Below are 19,460 nucleotides of genomic sequence, written 5' to 3' on the forward strand. Positions count from 1 at the left end.
TTGATTTGTTTAGTTGATGAATAAGATGCTAGAAAACCACGTGAAATAAACACTGGGTGCTTGACAAAATGATAAAAACAGACAGGAATAAACAACCAGTTGTTGCTGCCAAAAAAAAACTAAAAAACGTGATGCTTTTCTGTCTCAAGACTATTTTCAGACTGAAGCTGGTGATGAGTGACACGAGAAAACATTCAAGATTGCATTAATATCAGTATTTTTAGAGTCTATTTTTAGATGTCCCTGGTGGATTCATGTGACAGAAACAGAAGCTGACTCCTGTAAGTTCAACCGCTTTGTTGTAGATGTCTTTGACCCCGCTGCACCTACAGTACAGTACTGTATGTATGGGTGTGTGTGTGTGCGTGTGTTCCTTTAGCGATCAATAGCGTGAGTCGGGTTGTACCTGTCACGACAGAGTAGCTCTGGGAGACGCTGGAAGCGAGGTCGGCGCTGGCGCTGGCGGAGAGGCTCGGCTTCACGTCCTCCAGGCCTGGGTTCAGGGATGGGAGGGAGTATTCGTTTGCCTGCGGAACGACAAGTTTGTGAACAAATATGATGTCAGTGGGGGGGGGAGACATTCCAGCATGTGATACCGCTCTGTGATAGCACCGCTCCACTCCGCTACGGCGGCGAATCCTCACAGATTTAGAGCAGATCTCCCCAGTTTAGGCGACAATACGTGGGAAATATGTCTGAAGACATCTGAGGAAGCTGCCTGTGATCCTCTACACTGTGTATTCTTCTCAGTGTTTCCTGTGAATTCTTTCACCACCACCCCCCCCTCGACCCAAACTGTCTGTGCTTTACCAAGACCCATGATGTATGCATGCATTAGGGCTTGTCTGAGGAGACGGCAGAAAAGGGAGAGAGGGATGAGAGGAGGATTGGGAGAGGAGTGAAAGGACGGGGTGTCAGCTGGCTCTTTGTGCTCCACTGCAGTCATCCCTGTGACCAGTCAAGGGAGGAGACATTCAGGGCTTTGTTACAGGACAGACATGTGGTGTGTTTTCTTTTTTTTTTTATATATATAAATATATATATATATATATAAAAAAGAGAGTACAACCTCAAAACCAACCTTTGTGTTTTGCCTCCAGGACGAACACATAAAATCATGTCGATGAAAAATATAAAATAGTGACTATTGTTTGCATTCAGTCAGGTTTTCATTGTTGTATTAGAGGTTATACGTGGCTTTCTCTGTCATATACTTTGTGTTTTGTGCTGCATCTTTCACATATGTGAGGAAAACAAAACAACAACACCACCTTAAGAAGTGTTTGTATCTTGACCCCGATTACAAACATTCTAACCTGGGATTAACCTGGGAAATGTGGTAAAGGAAACTTCAACTGACTCTCTGTAGTATTTATTTGCTGTAATCTCATGTAAAGACCACACTATGAACCTCTTTTTAATGAGATGACACTTCCTGAACTGACTCAGTACAAGTGTTTAGGTGATTACTAATTTATATCCCTGATTATTTTCATTGGAAAACCCATTTTAACCTGGGATTAACCTGTTTTTTTTTTGGAAACTTCAACCACCGACTGCTCTCTATAGAATTTACTCGCTGTAATCTCATGTAAAGACCACATTATAGCAGCTGTGATGAATCCTCTTTTTAATGAGATGACACTTCCTGAACTCTTTAAAAAAGAAGTGTGTGTGCACACGCTGTTTGTATGCGACTCTCTGTGTGTGTGTGTGTGCATCTGTTTGTCTCAATGGGATGGGGGGGAGGGGGTTGTCCCACAGGGGCGAGCTGGTGACCCCGGTCTTGTCTGCCTCTATCCCAGATAAACTCTAATTGTCTGCTTACAACTGTTCCCTGGCACTAGGCTGGATGTTCCTCTCTATTCCGCTGGGCCTCCGCAGCACAAGAAGCATTTTGTCATGCAGATGGGGCTGTGGGCTGTGGGCTGTGGGCAGGGCTGGGCAGGGCTGGGGCGGAGGGCGAGTGGCAAGCACAGAGGGACCTGAATGACCTGACCACATGGCTGCCAGAAGTGTGGGAGGGATGAGGCCTATTCAGCCTGGCCTCCTCAAAATGGCTTTTTAATGCCCTGACGCAGACACCAGACAAGTCCCTAATAGCCTAATATCCCACCTTTTCACCACTTTAAGAAAAGGAGGGGGGGTTGGAAGCAGGGAGAGGAAAAAAAAATGGGAGGTGCATGGAAAGAGAGGGAAAGTGGTCTGATTAATATTACATTAAATTAAAACTGATTTTTCTGGACTATTCTGATGCCGTTTTTCCCTCTCTCCCCCCCCCTCCTCCACCTCACGCTCGCCTTTTTAATACCTTCTCCCACACTCTTTGTGATTGCAAGTCATTTCCAATTCGTTTTGGTATTGATCTTGCCGTAGAAATCACTTTGGTAATTAGCTGCATTAGGGGCTGTAGAGCAGGCTGAGGGGGCTGTCCCCCTGATTTATCGCCGCCGTAATTCCCCGCGATCGCGCCGAGATGAAAATGAACTCAATTAGGCCACAGCTCAGGCTGCGTTTGGGCACCCACGTAGAGTTCCAGTGGAAAAATTAATAGTCTCTTGTTGTTTAACAGTCTAATAAATGTAAATAAAGGTTATCCGCTGGAAAAAAAAAAAAAAAAGGCTGTAGTCTTGTATTGCCTTGAGCAAGAAGTTGTACAGATGCTTTTTTATGTCACAATCTGTGATGTTAGAAATCAGGGTAACTTATTCTGTTGTTTGTAGCCACAACATAAGAACAGGTAGGAAAAATAGCGCAATGTCAGCGTTTATAGGCCATTCTCATGTGTGGAAAACCAAGATACGAGTGAACATGGACCTGTTTTCATCATCTGATGCTAACTCTAAGCATCGCAGTGCAGACCAAGCACGACCTATTCCGGGTATATCCACTCGTTTCGGTGCAAAACGAGGCTTCAGAGAGAAAGTCTGTGTGGCTCACCTGTTCCGGTTTGATGTGTTCTGAAGTGGGGAAGACATCAGGATAAGAAGGGCGTTCAAACACACGGTCCAGGGCCTCCAGCTGCTGCTGGGTGAAGGCGTCCGCTCGCAGATGTTTCCTTAAACTCTCCACGCTGCCCTGAGAGTCGCTGCCGGGGCCTGAGCCATCAGAGCCATCTAGAGAAAGAAGAGGAGGAGGAGGAAGAGGACAACATTCTGCATGAGGATTTTTTTTTTTTACTAGACATTATTCTAACAGGCTACCAATGTGAGATAAAGAGGAGGAACATTATCTGAGAGTGATGGCATGAGGAGATGCAGTAAATTCAGGGGAAACCCACCAGCTTCACTGTCTGCCTTTTATCTCCCTCTCTCTTCTCTTACACTCACTCGAGCGTCTCTTCTCTCTCTCTCTCTCTGCCTCCCCCCCTTTCCTTCCTTCCTCTACTCCTGCATGGCCACCATCAGCACGGTCATCATGTGATAGGTCTATGGTAATTGATGGATTACCTTCAGTGCAAATATATACTTGTAAGGAGGAGGAGGAGGAGGTAGGGGGGAGCGGCGTGTGTTTCAGGTGGAGGAAGTATACGACTGGCGATTACGCACACAGAGCCTCTCATTCTGCCAGCGGGAAATGGAGGGCCATTATTTAACTGTACTATTTCCTCATGAACATATTACCCTTCCCTCTCTCTCTCTCTCTCTCTCTCTCTCTCTCTCTCTCTCTCTCTCTCTCTCTCTCTCTCTCTCGCCTGTCGTCTTTTGGAAAACGGGATGGAGCTCAGGGCCGAATGAGGAACGGGGCGTCGAGAGCAAGTGTATGCATTTCCTCCCTCGGTCACACTCTATATAAACAAATGAGCCCGTGCTTCCCTCGCATCTCCTGATCTCTGACCCTATCAACGCAGCCGGGGGAACAGCTTTCTCCCTCTCTCTCGCTCTCTCTCTCTCTCTGTGCTCACTCATCAACTCCTGAACACCAGCCGTGTAAAGAAATCAGCTAAAAACCTCCAGCACAGCATCCTGGGGAACCCTCGCCTACACCGCCACCCTCCCTTCTCCCCATACCCGACCGCCAACAGCGGATGAGGGCTTTAGCTACCGTACAAATCTGTCATTCTAAATTTGCAGCAGATTATGTTCTCTCCTGGGCGAGCCAGCGGTGATATATGATATGCAAGGCCCCGCTATTGATTGCCTGATCCGCCGGCAGAGGAGGGGAAGGCGAAATGAACTTGGAATGAACATCATGCCTCAACTCATTGTGCGTATAATACTCTACTTAATCCCACATTTTTTTCCCGTGCTACGGAATTCAATTGATCAATCATGTTCCACTGATGGTACCATTTCAGGGGCGTTATTGCCATTCTGCTCGGCTGCTTGACCTTTTTTCAATGGCTGAGGCCAGAGGATGAACCCGGAGAAATGGATCCGTGGAGAGAAGGAATAGAGAGCTTATATGGTGTGTGTGTGTGTGTGTGTGTGTGTGTGTGTGATTGTGCAGAGGGAAAAGGTGTAAATATAAATGTGAATTTCTCTCTCTAAAATATATTGACGTTTCTTAGTGTAACATTTATGAAGAAATCCATTTTTTTTTGCCCCCTCCTTCTTCCACATGTTTCTCTTTCCTTCCATCAGTTAACCAAGGTTAACGCAGGCTTTTCTTTCTTTGAGTGAAGGCCTGATGATGATGGTGATGGTGACGGAGGAGTAATATTAGTCAATCTCAATTGTTGTATGTGTGGTATATAAGAAAACGGAGTGGTTAATTATCACCTTGTATCAGCTGCTCTGAGAAAAGAGGCTCAGTCAATAGTATAGTACAGTGTCATGTATAGTGAGTCACAATGGAGAAGCTAACACTAACATATTCCCATTATAGCAGGTTATTATTTGATATTAAATCTTTTCATTTTGACCTAAAAATAATCAAAACCTTTAAAAAAAAACAACAACAACTCTGAAATGTGTAAATTGATCACTCAGTCGTTGCAACACAAACAATTACAATAAACAAGGCCTCAATCTATATTTATGTATATTTATTCTGACTTTTTTAAGTATTTTTCCTACGCCTTCAGATTCAGATTTGGCCATTAAATAGAAATAAGAGTCAATCATTTCTTTTTCAGAATTCGCCATTAGAGGTCTCATGTTTGACATATATCATAAGATAGCTGCAATAAATCAGATTCATCCTCTGACAGTGCACGTGTCAAGTGGAGTGTGAAGCCCGACTGTCAGAGGTGTGTGTGTGTGTGCGTGCGTGTGTGTGTTTCATTGACTGGTTTCTTTTTCTTTTTTCCTCCCTCCATTTCCTCACTGTTTCTTCAACCCCTCCGGTTGTGTCACAGCAGGTATTCTCTTATCAAACCCACAGCACCGGCTCTCACCAGCAGCATCTCTTTGTTTTAACGCCTCAGTGTGAGCAGATAAAAACAACCAAAGACTCTCCAACAGTGACGTTCACACGTCCAGACCTCCAAAAGCACAAGGACTCAAACACTCGCTCTCTCTCTCTGTGTTTGAAGACCACCGTCCATCCCAAAACTTGGACACATCCGGGCTGACAAAGTTAGAAGCTATAGAAGCTCTACATTGATATCAAAAACATGTCTCCGTTTGTCTCTAAGGGGAATGTTAACGTCGTGTGTTGGCGAGGTGGCACTTTTTATGTCCTTCTTTCATCTCCCTCCTGTTCCTGTGATAAGATAACTCAGAGGGAGAGCAGGAGGAGGTGCTGGTGTTGTAGGGGGGGTGGAGGAGGAGGGGGTGGGGGGGGGTTTGCGCTTGTTTGAAAGGCAAATGAATTCCTCCACACGAGGCTCTCGGCTCGCTCCGTAAATCAATGACGCGGGGTTTTCCGAGAAGATCAGAGGCTGCGGCTCCACTGTTTACTTATTCGTCCTCTGCTGATTGGAGACATGATGCTATCGCAAATTGACGATCATTTGTTTGCTTTGTTTTTTTTTTTTTAAATGCAGTTGAGTTTGAAGAAAGTCAAGAGAAAAAAAAAAGGGAAAGAGCACAAACAAACTGGTACACCCAGAGGGTGAAAACTCCTTCCCTGTAAGCTATATTTATGAAAGCTGTGAAGCGGAAAGGAGAGAGGTGGGTGGTGGTGGTGGTGGGGGGGTGGAGAAAGAAAGAGAGAGAGAGAGAGAGACAGCTACACTGCCATGGCTGTTAAGATCCTGTTATGTTGTGGCGTGTTTAAGAGCTTTATTAATTCGATTTAGCAGTGTACTGACTGTCAGCGGGGATAGTGATGCTTATTTGATATTTGCACTCACGGCTGCCATTGAGAGCGCTTTAAAACACTTGTTATTATACTCCATTGAAATCCTCATATCCCGGGAATATGCCCGGTGAGGTTTATAACCTGAAGACTCAATGAAATTATTTCTACAACTGTGTGAGGATGCAGCTCATGAGCAGTGGTGGTGGTGGTGGCTGGAGCTCTGACTGTCAGTGCACTCACAGTGAGTCCAGGCCTGAAACTGAACGCTTACATATTCCCTGGCTATTCTTTGGCGCACGTCAAAAAAGTATTTTTTCCTCTACTTTTTTTTGAACAATTAGCTTGTTTTTAGTGCAAACCATGATGTATTTTGTTGTTTTTGGTGCATCATTCTGCTTTTATTTGCTTCTTTCATTAGTCTTGAAAGAGCTCTACTGTAAAATATTACTTGTATCAGGACTTTAGGGAACACCTACCTACCATTAACTAGTTGTTTACTAACATATATAAGTTGCATACTAGCCCTTTATTAGTAATCATTAACACCTTAATCTGCATAACCTTATTCTACCTCTATTACGACATGAATTAAGATTTTTTCTAGACATTAGGTGTTAATACGTGCTTAATATTTACTAATAAAGGGCTAGTATGCTACTTATATGCATGTTAGTAACCACCTAGTTAATGAGGACATATAGGTGAATATGTGTTCCCTAATCTAAAGTGTCATTATACAAGTAATTTTGAATTTTAACTTGAAAACTGCTTTTTGCACTATACTTTTTAACCTTTGGAACTACTTTTAACCCTATTTCCAGTCGGTTTAACATTATTGTAGTAGTATTATTGTACTAGTGTTGCCCTGAGTGGAAGTGTGGATGTTGTTTTCTATCTATCTATCTATCTATCTATCTATCTATCTATCTATCTATCTATCTATCTATCTATCTATCTATCTATCTATCTATCTATCTATCTATCTATCTATCTATCTATCTATCTATCTATCTATCTAATATTTGACAGTAGGGCTCTTTCAAGACTTAAGAAAGAAGCAGCCTGATGCACCAAAAACAACATAATACATCATGGTTTGCACTAAAAACAAGCAAATTGTTGTCAGAATTCTCTGTCTGTGGTTTAATGTCATCACCCTGTGTGGTGAGTATATGTGGATTTTGTGGAAGTGCTGTCTTCCCCTCCTTCCTAAAGCCGAGTAATGCATTGCTCCATTAATCCTCAACATCCGCTGACTTCCTTCTCCTTATATTATTATCCTTACATGATATCGTATACGTGGTCTCATCTCGTGCAGCCATGTCGTTAAGTATGGAAAGACTCCGAGAGAAGGAGGAAAAGGTAGAAATGAAATGTTGAGAGCAGAGAATGACAGAGATATAGTGGTGATGATGATGGTGGTGGTGGAGGGGGGATGATGGTGTAATGCGGACCCTTGTGTGTCCTCCTCCTCCTCCTCCTCCTCCTCCTCCTCCTCCTCCACCGCCGGGGCCCTAACAGCTTCTTGTCTCTATGTTCCGCTCCGTGGCCCCTCTCAAACCTGAGCTTTTCTCCAGCACACACAGACCCATCAAGGCCATCATGGCGCTCATGATTCCATTTATTTCTGTCTCGCTCTGGATGCATTTATTTTCTAAAGCGATCCTCTATTGACTCATTGTCATGGACTGGCTTGGCTAGCCAACCAGTGTCGGCCCAGGTTCAAATCCCTACGCTAACTGATTTAAACTTCACACAAAAAACGCACTCGTATGTGTGTATACGACTCAACACTCGGGGACAATCTCCCCCCAAAAAAAGGGACCAAATATCAAATTTGGACAAATCAACGCGGGCGACTGTATTCATCTTCTCCTGCAGCTATTGAACGAGGTTGATGTGACTCCTGTGCTACAATCGTTCTTTTATGTCATGAATGAATAACCTGACAGGGCCATATTTTTTTTTTTTCCTTCTCCGCGCTCACACACACACTCATCAACTCCTTCTACACTCATCCCACACCCACGCTACAATCACAAGTTATGACCTTTGCTTTCTCCTTCTAATTTATCACTGTAGCTCCCCTGTAGCTGCCTGTCCTCCCCAGAGCTCCACTGGGCTCCGTCCAGGACGTGGTAAGCTGGTGCTGAGGGAAACGCACACTTAGGTCACATCAACCTGACTGCACACAAGCAGCAAGGTCAGAAGTGAGTCGTCACTGTATTATGTTGAAACTACGGAAATTAAAAAGTCCAGTGTGTTGCATTTAGGAGAATGGAAAACGCATTTGGAAGATTTGGAGGTGCCTTGTGAGCTCTTAGAAATAAGGGTTCCAAAAGGGTCCTTCTACAAGGGCTGAGGTTCTACCTGGAACCATTTGCTTCTGAAAAAACCCTTTCCCAAAGGAAAGGGTTTTTCAAGGGTTCTTGGTAACACTAATGGTTCCAGTAAGAACCATTTCGATCCAGCGAACCCTTTAAAACCTCTTTCCTGAATAAAGGGTTTTAAAAGGGTTCTTGGTGGAACCCTTCAAAAGTGTTCAGTTCTACCTGGAGCCAAAAAGGGTTCTTCTATGAGGACAAGCTGAAGGATGGTTCTACTTAGCACTTTTATTTCTAAGAGTGTAGATTAAGGTCCAGTGTAGAGCTGAAACAATTCATTGATTATTGATCGATTACTAAATTAATCATCAACAATGATTAAAACAAGATTTCTGATTGTTTTAGCTTCTTAAATGTGAACATTGTCTTTGTCTCTTTGCTCCACATCACATTTTGGTTTGTGGACTAAACGAGACATTCGAGAACATCGTTATTCCCAGGTTTGAAAAACACAGATCAACGTTTTTGTATTTTTTTGTTTTACATTGCTGACATTTTATGGACCAAACGATTAATCTATTAATTGAGAAACGATTAATCGGTTATGAAAATAATCGTTAGTTGCAGCTCTAGTCTAGTGTGTAACATTAAGAGGGGGAAATAGTGTATAAACTGCCAATAAGTATGTTTGTATATGCGTATAATCACTTTAAAATAACAATAGGCTTCAAGGAAAGGACAAACCAGTGAAGAAAAAAGGCTCCGCCTACATTAACCTCACGTAAACAACAACAACAACAAAGCTTCAGAACATCTGCATCTATTGATGTCGTCGCTCTAAACTCCTCATTCTTACCTTTCCAAGAGGAAACGCTGCTAAAACATGTCATTTGTGCTCTTTGATTAGCGTCTTCATTTGAAAACTACTGCACTTGTACGTTGATTTTGTCGCAGTTAGCAGTTCCCACCAGTAGATGTCACTAATTCTTACACGTTGGCACTCAAAGAGAGAGAAAATAATTATCTCCACGTCTTCCCAAGTTTTTTAAACGAGTGCACGGACCTCGATGATGATGATGGTAAACGTGACAACCCCCCGGTCCTCTCTCTCTCTCTCTCTCTCTCTCAGTCTCAGTCTTTTCTTGGCTTCCACTTCCACCATAGGTTTAAACGACTTGAGTTAGATGCATTCTGTACAACAGGCTAATTTTCCCCACTTCACTATTAATGCATTTGGCAGCAACAACATCCCATTTCCCGTAATGAGATACACAAATAAATCTGGCCATGGATAGATTCGGGGTGGCAGCGGCGGCGGCGGCGGCAGCGGTGGTGATGGTGGTGGTGGTGGGGAGTGGAGGAGGAGGAGTGGTGGGGGGGGGGGCAAAGGAGGGGGCACATTGAGACGCATTCTCCCAGCTCTGGCATAATTGGTATCGCTGCTCGCAGACATGCAAACCAATCTCTCCACAGATAGGGGCTGAGACTCTCTCTTTTCCCCCCTTAAGGCTATTTCTTTTGTCTTTTCGATGGCTTGCACATCCCAGATAGAGGGAGGGAGGAGGAGGGAGGAGGGGAGGATGAGGGAGGAGGGGGGGGGGGGGGGGGGTGAGATGTTAATTTGTGAATTAATAGCTTTTCTCTGCAGAATTGCAAATTCTTTTAAATGTCACTATGTTCACTGTGCGCAAGGTGCATGTGAAGTTACTAACAGACACGTGTAACATACACACATTTACACGCTTATGGATGTGTATGTATATATATATATGTGTGTGTGTGTGTGTGTGTGTGTGTGTGTGTGTGTGTGTGTGTGTGTACTGTACACATGCACAAATCCTAAAACTAATCCTTGCTCCATTCTCACTCAGGCTGCCAGAAACCTTCGTCTTCATCCTTCATCCTCCCTCACCTCATAAACCCACTTTTTCCCCCCCTCCCCTCCTCTTCCCTCCTCTCCTCTTCCCCATCTTCACTCAAAGCCGCCCCGGTGTAACATGCAACTTTTTAATTTGCAATAACACATGACAAGGACAGATTAATGGCTCTCATGGCACCTCGTGTCCCTGAAAGCTCGTCTTACGGGGGGGACCCGGTGTACATAACGCGTGTCACACTACATTATCTCTACAGCCCTGCAGTAATGGGGACCTTTTTCCCCTGCCTTCAAAGGGCAAACTGACGACTTTAGCCACACTGGGAACACACACACACACACACGCGCCACCATAGCAACAACAACAGTGGCACAAAGATGGGGTTAAATGAACAAGAATGCAGAAACACATGTGAAGGGGTAAAACATCGTTTCATGGGACTGGGGTCCACCCTGATAACAATAAATGCACTGCAGTGGGTTTCAGCGCAACATTTAGAGCAAAATATCATCTTTAAAATCATTTAGGAGAATGTGTGTGTGTGCGAAAACAGAGGAAAGAATCGAGAGAGAGGGGAAAGTTTTGTGTGATCTGATTGAAGCAGAAGCAGAATGACAAGGTTGTCTATAAGTTGAACTTACAATGTCCTATTTTCCTTCCGTCCAAGTGGTTGCCACTCCAGTGAACTAAAGAGACGGAAACATAACAGAAGGAAGTGGCCTGTTTTGATGAGTGCTCTTTGAGATCATTTCAACCACATCATCATCATCAACACACACACACACACACACATGCGCAGCCCCCTCCCCTCCCTGCCTGCCTGCACCGGTCTGTTCCTACACCTGTTCAGGCCTCCACTAGGGACATGTTAATTCATAGGCATTAAAAAAGCCAATTGTTTGCACAACCGATAATCTATTAGCCCTGAGGCGGTGTGTGTCCACTCTTGCCTTTGCCTAGGAATGAGACATTCTGGCTTGGACCGGTTAAGCTTCCACTTAATCTTTGAGTGTGTCTATTTTTCCTTGCCAGTGTCCTGATGGCGTCCATGAAGTCACACGGAAAGAAAATAGGTTATTATTGAGTTAAGTGTTGCTCAGCTCCTCACAATAAAAATACAGTTTAGTCAAAAAAAATGAATTGATGGTCGTATCAAGGCAAAAAAACCAAAAAAACCTAGCTTTCGTTTTCCTTTTGCTATGATATAAAAATAAAAGGAAGAGCAGCAATAATGCTTTGTGCCAAGGGGGGATTAGAGTTGTATGTGACAGCTATATAAGATATCTACAGTACGCCCGAGCATGCTCTGAAATTGAGATGCAGCTTTGTAGGCGTATGGTAAAAAAATAAATAAAAAAAATAGAAAAAAGTAAAAGCTGATTGAATCACAACACTTGCCCTGCCCTGATATACAACAATAACAAGTCATTGGAGACAGCACACACACACAAAAACACACACACACACACACATGGCTGCAGCAGTGCTGTCATAAACGCCATCTTCTTCTTCTTCTTCTTCACACACAGAGAAAAAAAAAAAAAAAAAAAAGTAGGAGGCGAGAGATGGAGGGAGTTAAAAAGGATGGAAAACAAACTCTCTCTTTCTTACCATCGTCTCGTTTCCTCTTCTCGCCGTTGGAGCGGGGGATACCCAGAATGCCGTTGATGGAGTAGGATCCTACGGGATTGTTGGAGGCGCTGGTCACAGGAGGGGAGGCTGTGCTGGGCACTGATGGAGAAAGCATGAGTTAATGCGTGTGTGTGTGCGTGTGTGTGTTATTTGTGTCTTTCTTGTGGGTCGGCCTCGCTCCCGCTCACCTATGGTGTGGCCCGGCGTGGACAGCGGCGTGACGGATCCGTCTGGGGACGGGTGGAACTGCTGCTGGACTTTGGTGCGGATAATCCTGGCAAAGTGAACAACAGACACGGATCAATCAATTTCAGCCTGCCAGAGCAGGGAGATTTCACACAGTCGTCGCTCCCCCCCCCCCCCACCCCCGGGGCACTTAAATGCGGCACATGGCGTCCACTTACGCCCTGTGCATGTACAAACGCTCGCCGCCGCCGCCGTTTGGGGGCCACTTGTATCCTCGTGTTCCTGCGGCGGCCCCCGTCACTATAGCAGCCAATCTCAGGGCCTTAGGGGCACAATCTCTGTGCTCCTGTGTGAGGCTGAACAGTCGCTCAGAGATTGTGGATTCAATCTAGTTGGATTCTTGGGGTTAGAAATATGATAAAGTCCCCCCCCCTTGTTCTCCTGTACCAGTAAGATGTGATGTGGCGGGGAAAGTCTTCATTGCACTTTGGTCTGAATGATCTTGCAAACAAAGCATGAAATCACATCAATTCACCTCAATGATGGGCTTCACTGGCTCTACCTGGCCAACTCTAATAATCTCCCTCTCCTGCTCCCCACTCTCCTGGTTCTCTCCTTCCCTCTCCATCTCTCACACCTGATCTTTCACTCCTGCAGCCGTCCTCTCTTCTTATTTCTCTCTCCAGTGTCCAGTATACGCTGTCTGTTTTAATGTACTTTACAATCTCTGTCTCTCTCACTCTCCTAAGCTCTTCTTCTCTCTCAGTGTGTGTCTTTAGCGACTCTTCTCCGGCTCATTTTTTAGTATTCCTGCTCCTGTGTTTCTCTGTCACCTCTCTGTGGTGTCTGTAGCACACAGGAATCCTCCAGCAGAGGCCGATTAGACGGGGGGAAAAGTTGACGACGAGCAAAAAAACGCAAATAATGATCTATAAGTTTCACATGACGGGAAAGCAATAGTGTCTTATTGAAAACACGGCCACATCTATACTCTGTTAAATCGCTCGTGTGTGTGTGTGCTCTTATAATAAGCATTAGATGATGTTTAAAGGTGAGGATTACACAATCAGACAAACAGAGTGCAGATGAGGCTGCATTGACATTCAGACGCAGCGTCGTTACAGAATCAGGCAGCTACAGGGTTAACGTCCTCAGGGGCAAGAAGAAGAAGAAAAAAGTACATCAGACTGTTTTCATTCCCCTCAGTATCTCAGGCGTCCTCTATACTCGCTCTCTCCTTCAGGCGCGGTAACAAAGGCAAGCAGCCTCCTCCTCCTCCTCCTCCTCCTCCTCCTCGTCGGCCAGAAAAAACACACATCAATATTTTATTTGAATTTCTAACATCTCACCACAACAGTTATCTGACCTCACGACTCGAGGGAGCCTCATAAATTCAAGGACTTTGTTTCGAGTCCGCGTTGTTGATATTGAATAAGCAATTTGGATGGCTGAATTAACGACGTTGGGGCGTTTGGCTGTTGGAAAGGGAAAGAAAAAAAAATAAAAATCCCCAAAGAAATATTAAAATCAGGATCAATATGATTGAAAGCCACTTAGGACCTCATGGGTGGACGCCTCTGTCCACTGGGCACCGCCGTGGAAACTCCTCTTTCTCTTTCTCTCTACGGCAACAACAACAAAGTGCAACCCAGTATCTGTGTAATCTTTAATAATTCATGCAGGGAAAATGTGTTTAAAGCCGGGGGAACATCCTCTTTAGTCTACAGCACAGGGGTCAGGCCTCGTAACCACAGAGACCACCGCTGACTCCTCTCCTCTCTCCTCTCCATCCTCTCTCTTCCCTTCCTCACTTTATTCCCTCCTCCTCCATTTGACACCAACACTAACAAATGAAAATTATATTTAATAAGAAGCCTGTAATGTGTAAAACTATACTTTCTACACTCTTATATTTTCTGCCACCGGCTAATAATCACATTCAAGAGTGAAACCACTCTTAAAGTCGTGTGATTTAAGGAGAAAAGTGCAAATGTGCACAGAGCCACGAGGTGTCATAGTATTTATTAATGTGCAAGTGAAAATATACTTTCTAAAGGACACGACTTCTCCCATCAGACAGCTTTTCTTTTACATTAATGCATCAAAAACAACACCAATATCTGTGAATAAGACTCACTGTGTTTGAGGACGACAACAACAACAGGTGATAACAGTGACCTGTTGAAGCCACACGTGCAGCAACCGCTTTTTCTAATAATTCTCTCTCTTTTCTTTTCCTTTTTTAATAAAGATTCATCCATCTCTTTCATTTAGCTGGATGGTGTTATGAGACTCTCTTCAGCTCATTAAAATGTAATGCCGATGACCAGCTCTCTGGAACAGTGCCTCCTAACCAAAGTTCATCACTCCCAGCCTCCATGGGGCTTTTTCCTTTTCCTTTTTTTTTTTTTTTCTCTTCACTTTGCACACATGCACTGAGGCTTTATCACAGGCGTCCTCTGTCTGAAAGACACTTTGTCCACTGCTGTCCCCGCTGCATGTGGGAAAGGTGAAGGTATAGGGTGTCTGTGCTGCTGTAGCAGGGGAACAGGAACTCTTTTATAGTCCACATTTGCAGTTTTTTATATATTTATTCCACATAGTAATAATAATATTGTTTTATTTAACGCGTAATAATTGAAAAATTGAGATGTGCAGTGGCTCCACATGCGCCTTTGGCGCAGGGAAACAAGGGAGCAAATGTGTGCTAATAAAGAGGCTGCTGCTGCTGCTGCTGCCGCCTGCCGCTTCTGTCGCAGTGTGGTCCGGCGTATTGAGCGACTTGGTTGGGTATTTCCCTCCGCCTCTGGATCTGGTTACGCGGCATCGATCGGTTTTTATCGAGACAGATGTGATTCTCCGTGGCCCCACGCAGCCCCACGCGCGCAGCCAGCCCCCGCGCTCGCGCAGTGTCGCGCAGGGCCGCACAGGGGATTGGATTTCACTTGTGAGACCACCCCGGTTACATGGCTCGACTGGAAAAGGACTATACGCTTCAAGCCTCGTGTGTGAAAATAATAATAAAAAAAACCTGCTATATGTTTGTTTTAAAGCTGATTTATCGGCCTTTACGCGTGGCTGTGATGTCTCTCGCCCGATTTCTCATTTGAATTTAGCTCAATTAAACATTTTGTGTCACAATCGAGCACCCGTTTTTTAAAAAAGACAAGACACTTACTATTTCAGAAGGATTTTGCTCAGTTTTGGAACAATTCGGCATGATTTTAAAGACAACAGCGTTGAGTTAAAACGTGATTTTTTTCAACCTACCTGTTGATGGACGAGACGCTGGGGACGGTGTCGTTGTCGCAGACGCCCTCAGCCAGTAGTCGGTCCCTGATCTCCCACGCGAACATGGTCGGATTCTGGCGCTTGTAGTCGGCTATTTTGTCCACCACCTTCGGAGTTGCGACTTTTGGTTTGGAGCCACCAATGACTCCGGGTTTAATACTGCCGGTTTCATAGTACCTGCATGGGGACAGAGTGCGTGTTCTTGAATGGATCCAGCCTTTAATTCAACAGTCCACATGAGTCAGTCGTGGGGGGGATGATGAGGAGGGGTTGGGGGGTAAATGAATAAAAATTCGTTTGTGTGGAAACAAATCTCCGCCGACCCTCTGCGAGTGAATATACAAAGAAAAAATACACAAAAACACCTAGAAATGTGTCTTTTAATCTACAATCTGCTGTTTTTTATGAGCCAAATCATGTGTCAGCTGGAGGGTGATTGAAATCACAATATAATAATAATAATAATAATAATAATAAGCAGTGAGACGGACAGAACAAAGGACAGGTTTGCTGCTTTGTATGTATTTATTTATATAGTGTTTTAGACTTGATTTTCCACTCTCCATGAGCTTGTACAGTAGCATGCACGACATGCCACCATGACCTTTCTGGCAAAAAAAAAAAATAATGTTGGTGACAAACATTCAGAGTGTGTGTGAAATGAAAAATACCTCTGAAATGCCTTCTGATAGCTGAAAAAAATATAATTTCAAAATATTATCTCACAGCATTTGTGCTCTTGAGTTAAAAAATAATATATATAGCAATTTTTAAAGCCTGTGTTTATGGTGTTTAATCTGATGGATTATCAGGCTGCTACTTATAATACAGTGGTGATAGTATTTACATTATAAAAAAAATTAAACCTCCTCTCGTGCTTATTTTTTATTTTTTTTGGTCCTGTGAGGCTGCAGGTGATGAATAGAAATATAAAAATAGTAAATAAAATAAATAAATAAATAAATCTCTGACGCAGAACTGCTGTGTTCAAGGAACAAAAAAAATAAAGATAGAAAGCAGAAAATAAAAAATGACCTGCCTACATAACCGATGACTGAGGCTGAAATAGAGCTGCGTGCGCGTTATTATACAAGAACAGGAGAATCTAGACAAAGATTGATGTTTGACACACACACACACACACACACACAGAGAGAGCGCGCGCGCGCTGCCTGGATTCCCCCCCTTTTACCTGCCGAGGATTTTGCTGACGCAGCCGTGACTGACCCGTAGCTGTCTGGAGATGTCGCAGGGCCGGACGCCCTGGTGCGCCAGCTCCACGATCCGCTGCCGGACCACGTCCGGGAGCGGCCTGCCGTTGACAAACACCCCGCCGAGTTGGTTCACACCGCCGTGCCCTGCGTGGGACACAACAGCAGCACAAGGGGGAGCATAACATTACACACCTGCAGCAGGAGACACGCGGGGGGTTTCTGTGAGGAGAGAATATACTGCAGTCTATATCTTTATTTATATATATATATATATGTTAAATATTCAATCACATTACAAAGGTCACGAAAAATAAGGTCATTTAATAGAACATAATAATGAGAATATTGTTAAATTAAAGCAGCCAATCATATATATTAATTCAAATAAGATCAAATTAAAAAATAATAAGTAAAAATAAAATAACGACTATTTCCCCCCCACATTAATTTAATAAAAAAATATAAATTTTCTTGCATCTATATGGTAAAAAAAACGCTTCTCTTTCTCTGTACAGTGAATTATTTTCCAGGAGCGTCTCTTTTCCCTCCTCGCAGCTGAACACATGTCGCGGGATATTGCGTTTCAGCCTGTTTAATTTTCCTCGCACAATTGCCGTAAATAATTAAAACGAGCTTTGATAACTCATATTACAAACGCGGATGGTGCGAATGGAGTTAGGAGGAGGGATCAATAATTTACGCACAGCGCCCGGCTCTTCTTTTACGCATATCATATGGAGGAGAATAAACAAAAACAACGAAAACAAAACAAACACTCGCCTTGTTTTTTTCTTTCTCGCTCTCTCTCTCTCCTCCACAAGGACTTTGTATGATTTATTCTTTACCACCTGAAGTTAAAGTGAGAGATGGTGAAAACAAAGGTGACTCGTTCACATCCATTTACACACAAACGTGCTCTCTCCTCGCTGTCATTTCGCAGCTAATAAACGCTTTGTATTTAAATGGAGGAGCTGCTGTTTGAAGCAGCTCAGTTAATGTTTGAAAAAACTGTTCAGAAACGTATTTTTTTTACAATCTATTTCTTTGAAGTGCTGATTTTTCTTTTAATTATTATTATTATAGAAATTAAAGTAACACAAAATGTTGCTGCTAAAACGAGAAAAAAATGACAATACATTTTCCACAAAATGAAAGATATTCGATTCCAGATACAAGTTTTAAAAAATTTTTTTAACTACAACTTACATAATTATTATTCATTGTATTTATTTTTTTGCAAGAGAGGAGAGAAGTCCTGCACATATTTATTTATTTTCTTTCTTATTTTATTAAACTCGTCCATTATACTCACGGTGCATCGCCGAGAAGGGGTCTGCTTTGCAGTGAATATCCATGGGATAGCAAAGGAAGGAAAGGTAATCGACTGAGGTCGCCGTTTCGCCTTTGTGGTGAAGCTTTAAAGGAGTAAAAAAAAAAAAAAGAAACCTAAAACAAGGATTTAGATTTTGAAGTAAAAACAAGTCCTGGTGCGGAGAGTCCGCAGCAGCAGCGGCAGCAGCAGCAGCGGAAGAACTTGTTTGCAGGTGCGATGTCTAAGTTTCCCTCCTGTTCTCAAGTGTGGACTCAGAAGTGTGCAGACGAAGGCAGGACTGTCAGGTGCAGAGCGTGACCCATGCGTGTGCATGCATACGAGAGCGCACCATTCGCGGCAACGTCGGCTCGAAAACGGGGTCACAGTTTGTGTTTAAAGGACATGGTGATTATGAAGAAGCAGGAAAAACAGCAGCAGCAGCAGATCAAGTCCTCACGGGTCCGTGTGTGTGTGTGTGTATGTGTGTGTGTATGTGTGTGTGGAAACTGCTGCAGGCCGAACCAAAACAAACAAAAAATCCTTCTTCTCTCCTCTGCTGTGGAGGAACCGTGCGGAGGTGCTTAGAGTCAGGCGCGGGGCGGAGATGACAACAACATGGACACGGCGTGAGCGCGGAGCTGTGCGTCCCCCTCTCCTCCGGAATGGGCTGTGCCTGAGCGGAGCTTTGGGCTGAGAATGAAACCCCTCTCCTTGTGTGTCTGTTTCTAAAAGCTGCAGTCCCACACATCAACTCCCCCCCCCCCCTCACCACCTCCTCCTCCTCATCCTCCCTCCTCCTCCCTCCTCCTCCTCTACCTTCATCCCACAGATCCTCTCGCATAGAGATGGATGACTTGTCAGACAAAGGCAATAGATTCCAACACTTTGTGATTCGCCTACGTTAAAAAAAAAAAGAAAAAAAAAGAAGAAGCTGCAGCTCAAATGAGGAGGTCCCTGCATCCGACAGCCAGGAGAGAGGAGGAGGAGGAGGAGGAGGAGGAGGGAGACGGAACGGGAAATGATGAGACTTTGAGGTGAAGAATCAGGGAAATTAAAGGAATGCAGGGGGTAAAGAAGTGTCAGCTGTGAGTTTGCGGTTCAAAGCGATGATTTTAGACTCACGGGTTTGTTTTCAGCAGCACAGGCTGCAGCTGAGAGAGAGAAATAAATAAACACATTATTACATATACAACATTTAGAGTATTATCACAATAAAACAGTGAATTAAACTTCTTTACTGACTAAAAAAATTATAACGAGAGACGTATGTCATACAGAAGAGATAAAATACACTGCTTAAAAATGACACATGGAACTTTTGTTATATTGATATTCAAGGAAAAGGTATATTGCTATATAATATATATTGTTTTTGAATTGTTGCCCAGTTTCAAAACAATGTAAACAATTTTAAAAAGTAACAATAATGACACACTAA

At 43.7% G+C, this 19,460-nt stretch overlaps 1 protein-coding gene across 2 annotated transcripts in view; it reads right to left on the minus strand.

Moving 5' to 3' along the window:
- pax2a (paired box 2a) overlaps positions 1–18,071 on the minus strand; it is a gene marked incomplete at both ends in the record, with an annotated part of 30,805 nt that extends 12,734 nt beyond the window's left edge. The window contains 7 exons of one of the 2 annotated variants that reach the window (XM_083898189.1): positions 407–527; positions 2,941–3,116; positions 11,999–12,118; positions 12,208–12,293; positions 15,476–15,673; positions 16,689–16,854; positions 18,023–18,071. In XM_083898189.1, the coding sequence (XP_083754315.1) occupies positions 407–527; positions 2,941–3,116; positions 11,999–12,118; positions 12,208–12,293; positions 15,476–15,673; positions 16,689–16,854; positions 18,023–18,065 (910 nt within the window). Of the gene's footprint in view, positions 1–406; positions 528–2,940; positions 3,180–11,998; positions 12,119–12,207; positions 12,294–15,475; positions 15,674–16,688; positions 16,855–18,022 lie in introns of both variants that reach the window. The other variant, XM_083898188.1, reaches the window with a different exon arrangement.
- Between the last annotated feature and the right edge of the window lie 1,389 nt (positions 18,072–19,460).

Source organism: Microchirus variegatus (assembly GCF_963457635.1).
Source record: "Microchirus variegatus genome assembly, chromosome: 11".
NCBI lineage: Eukaryota > Metazoa > Chordata > Actinopteri > Pleuronectiformes > Soleidae > Microchirus > Microchirus variegatus.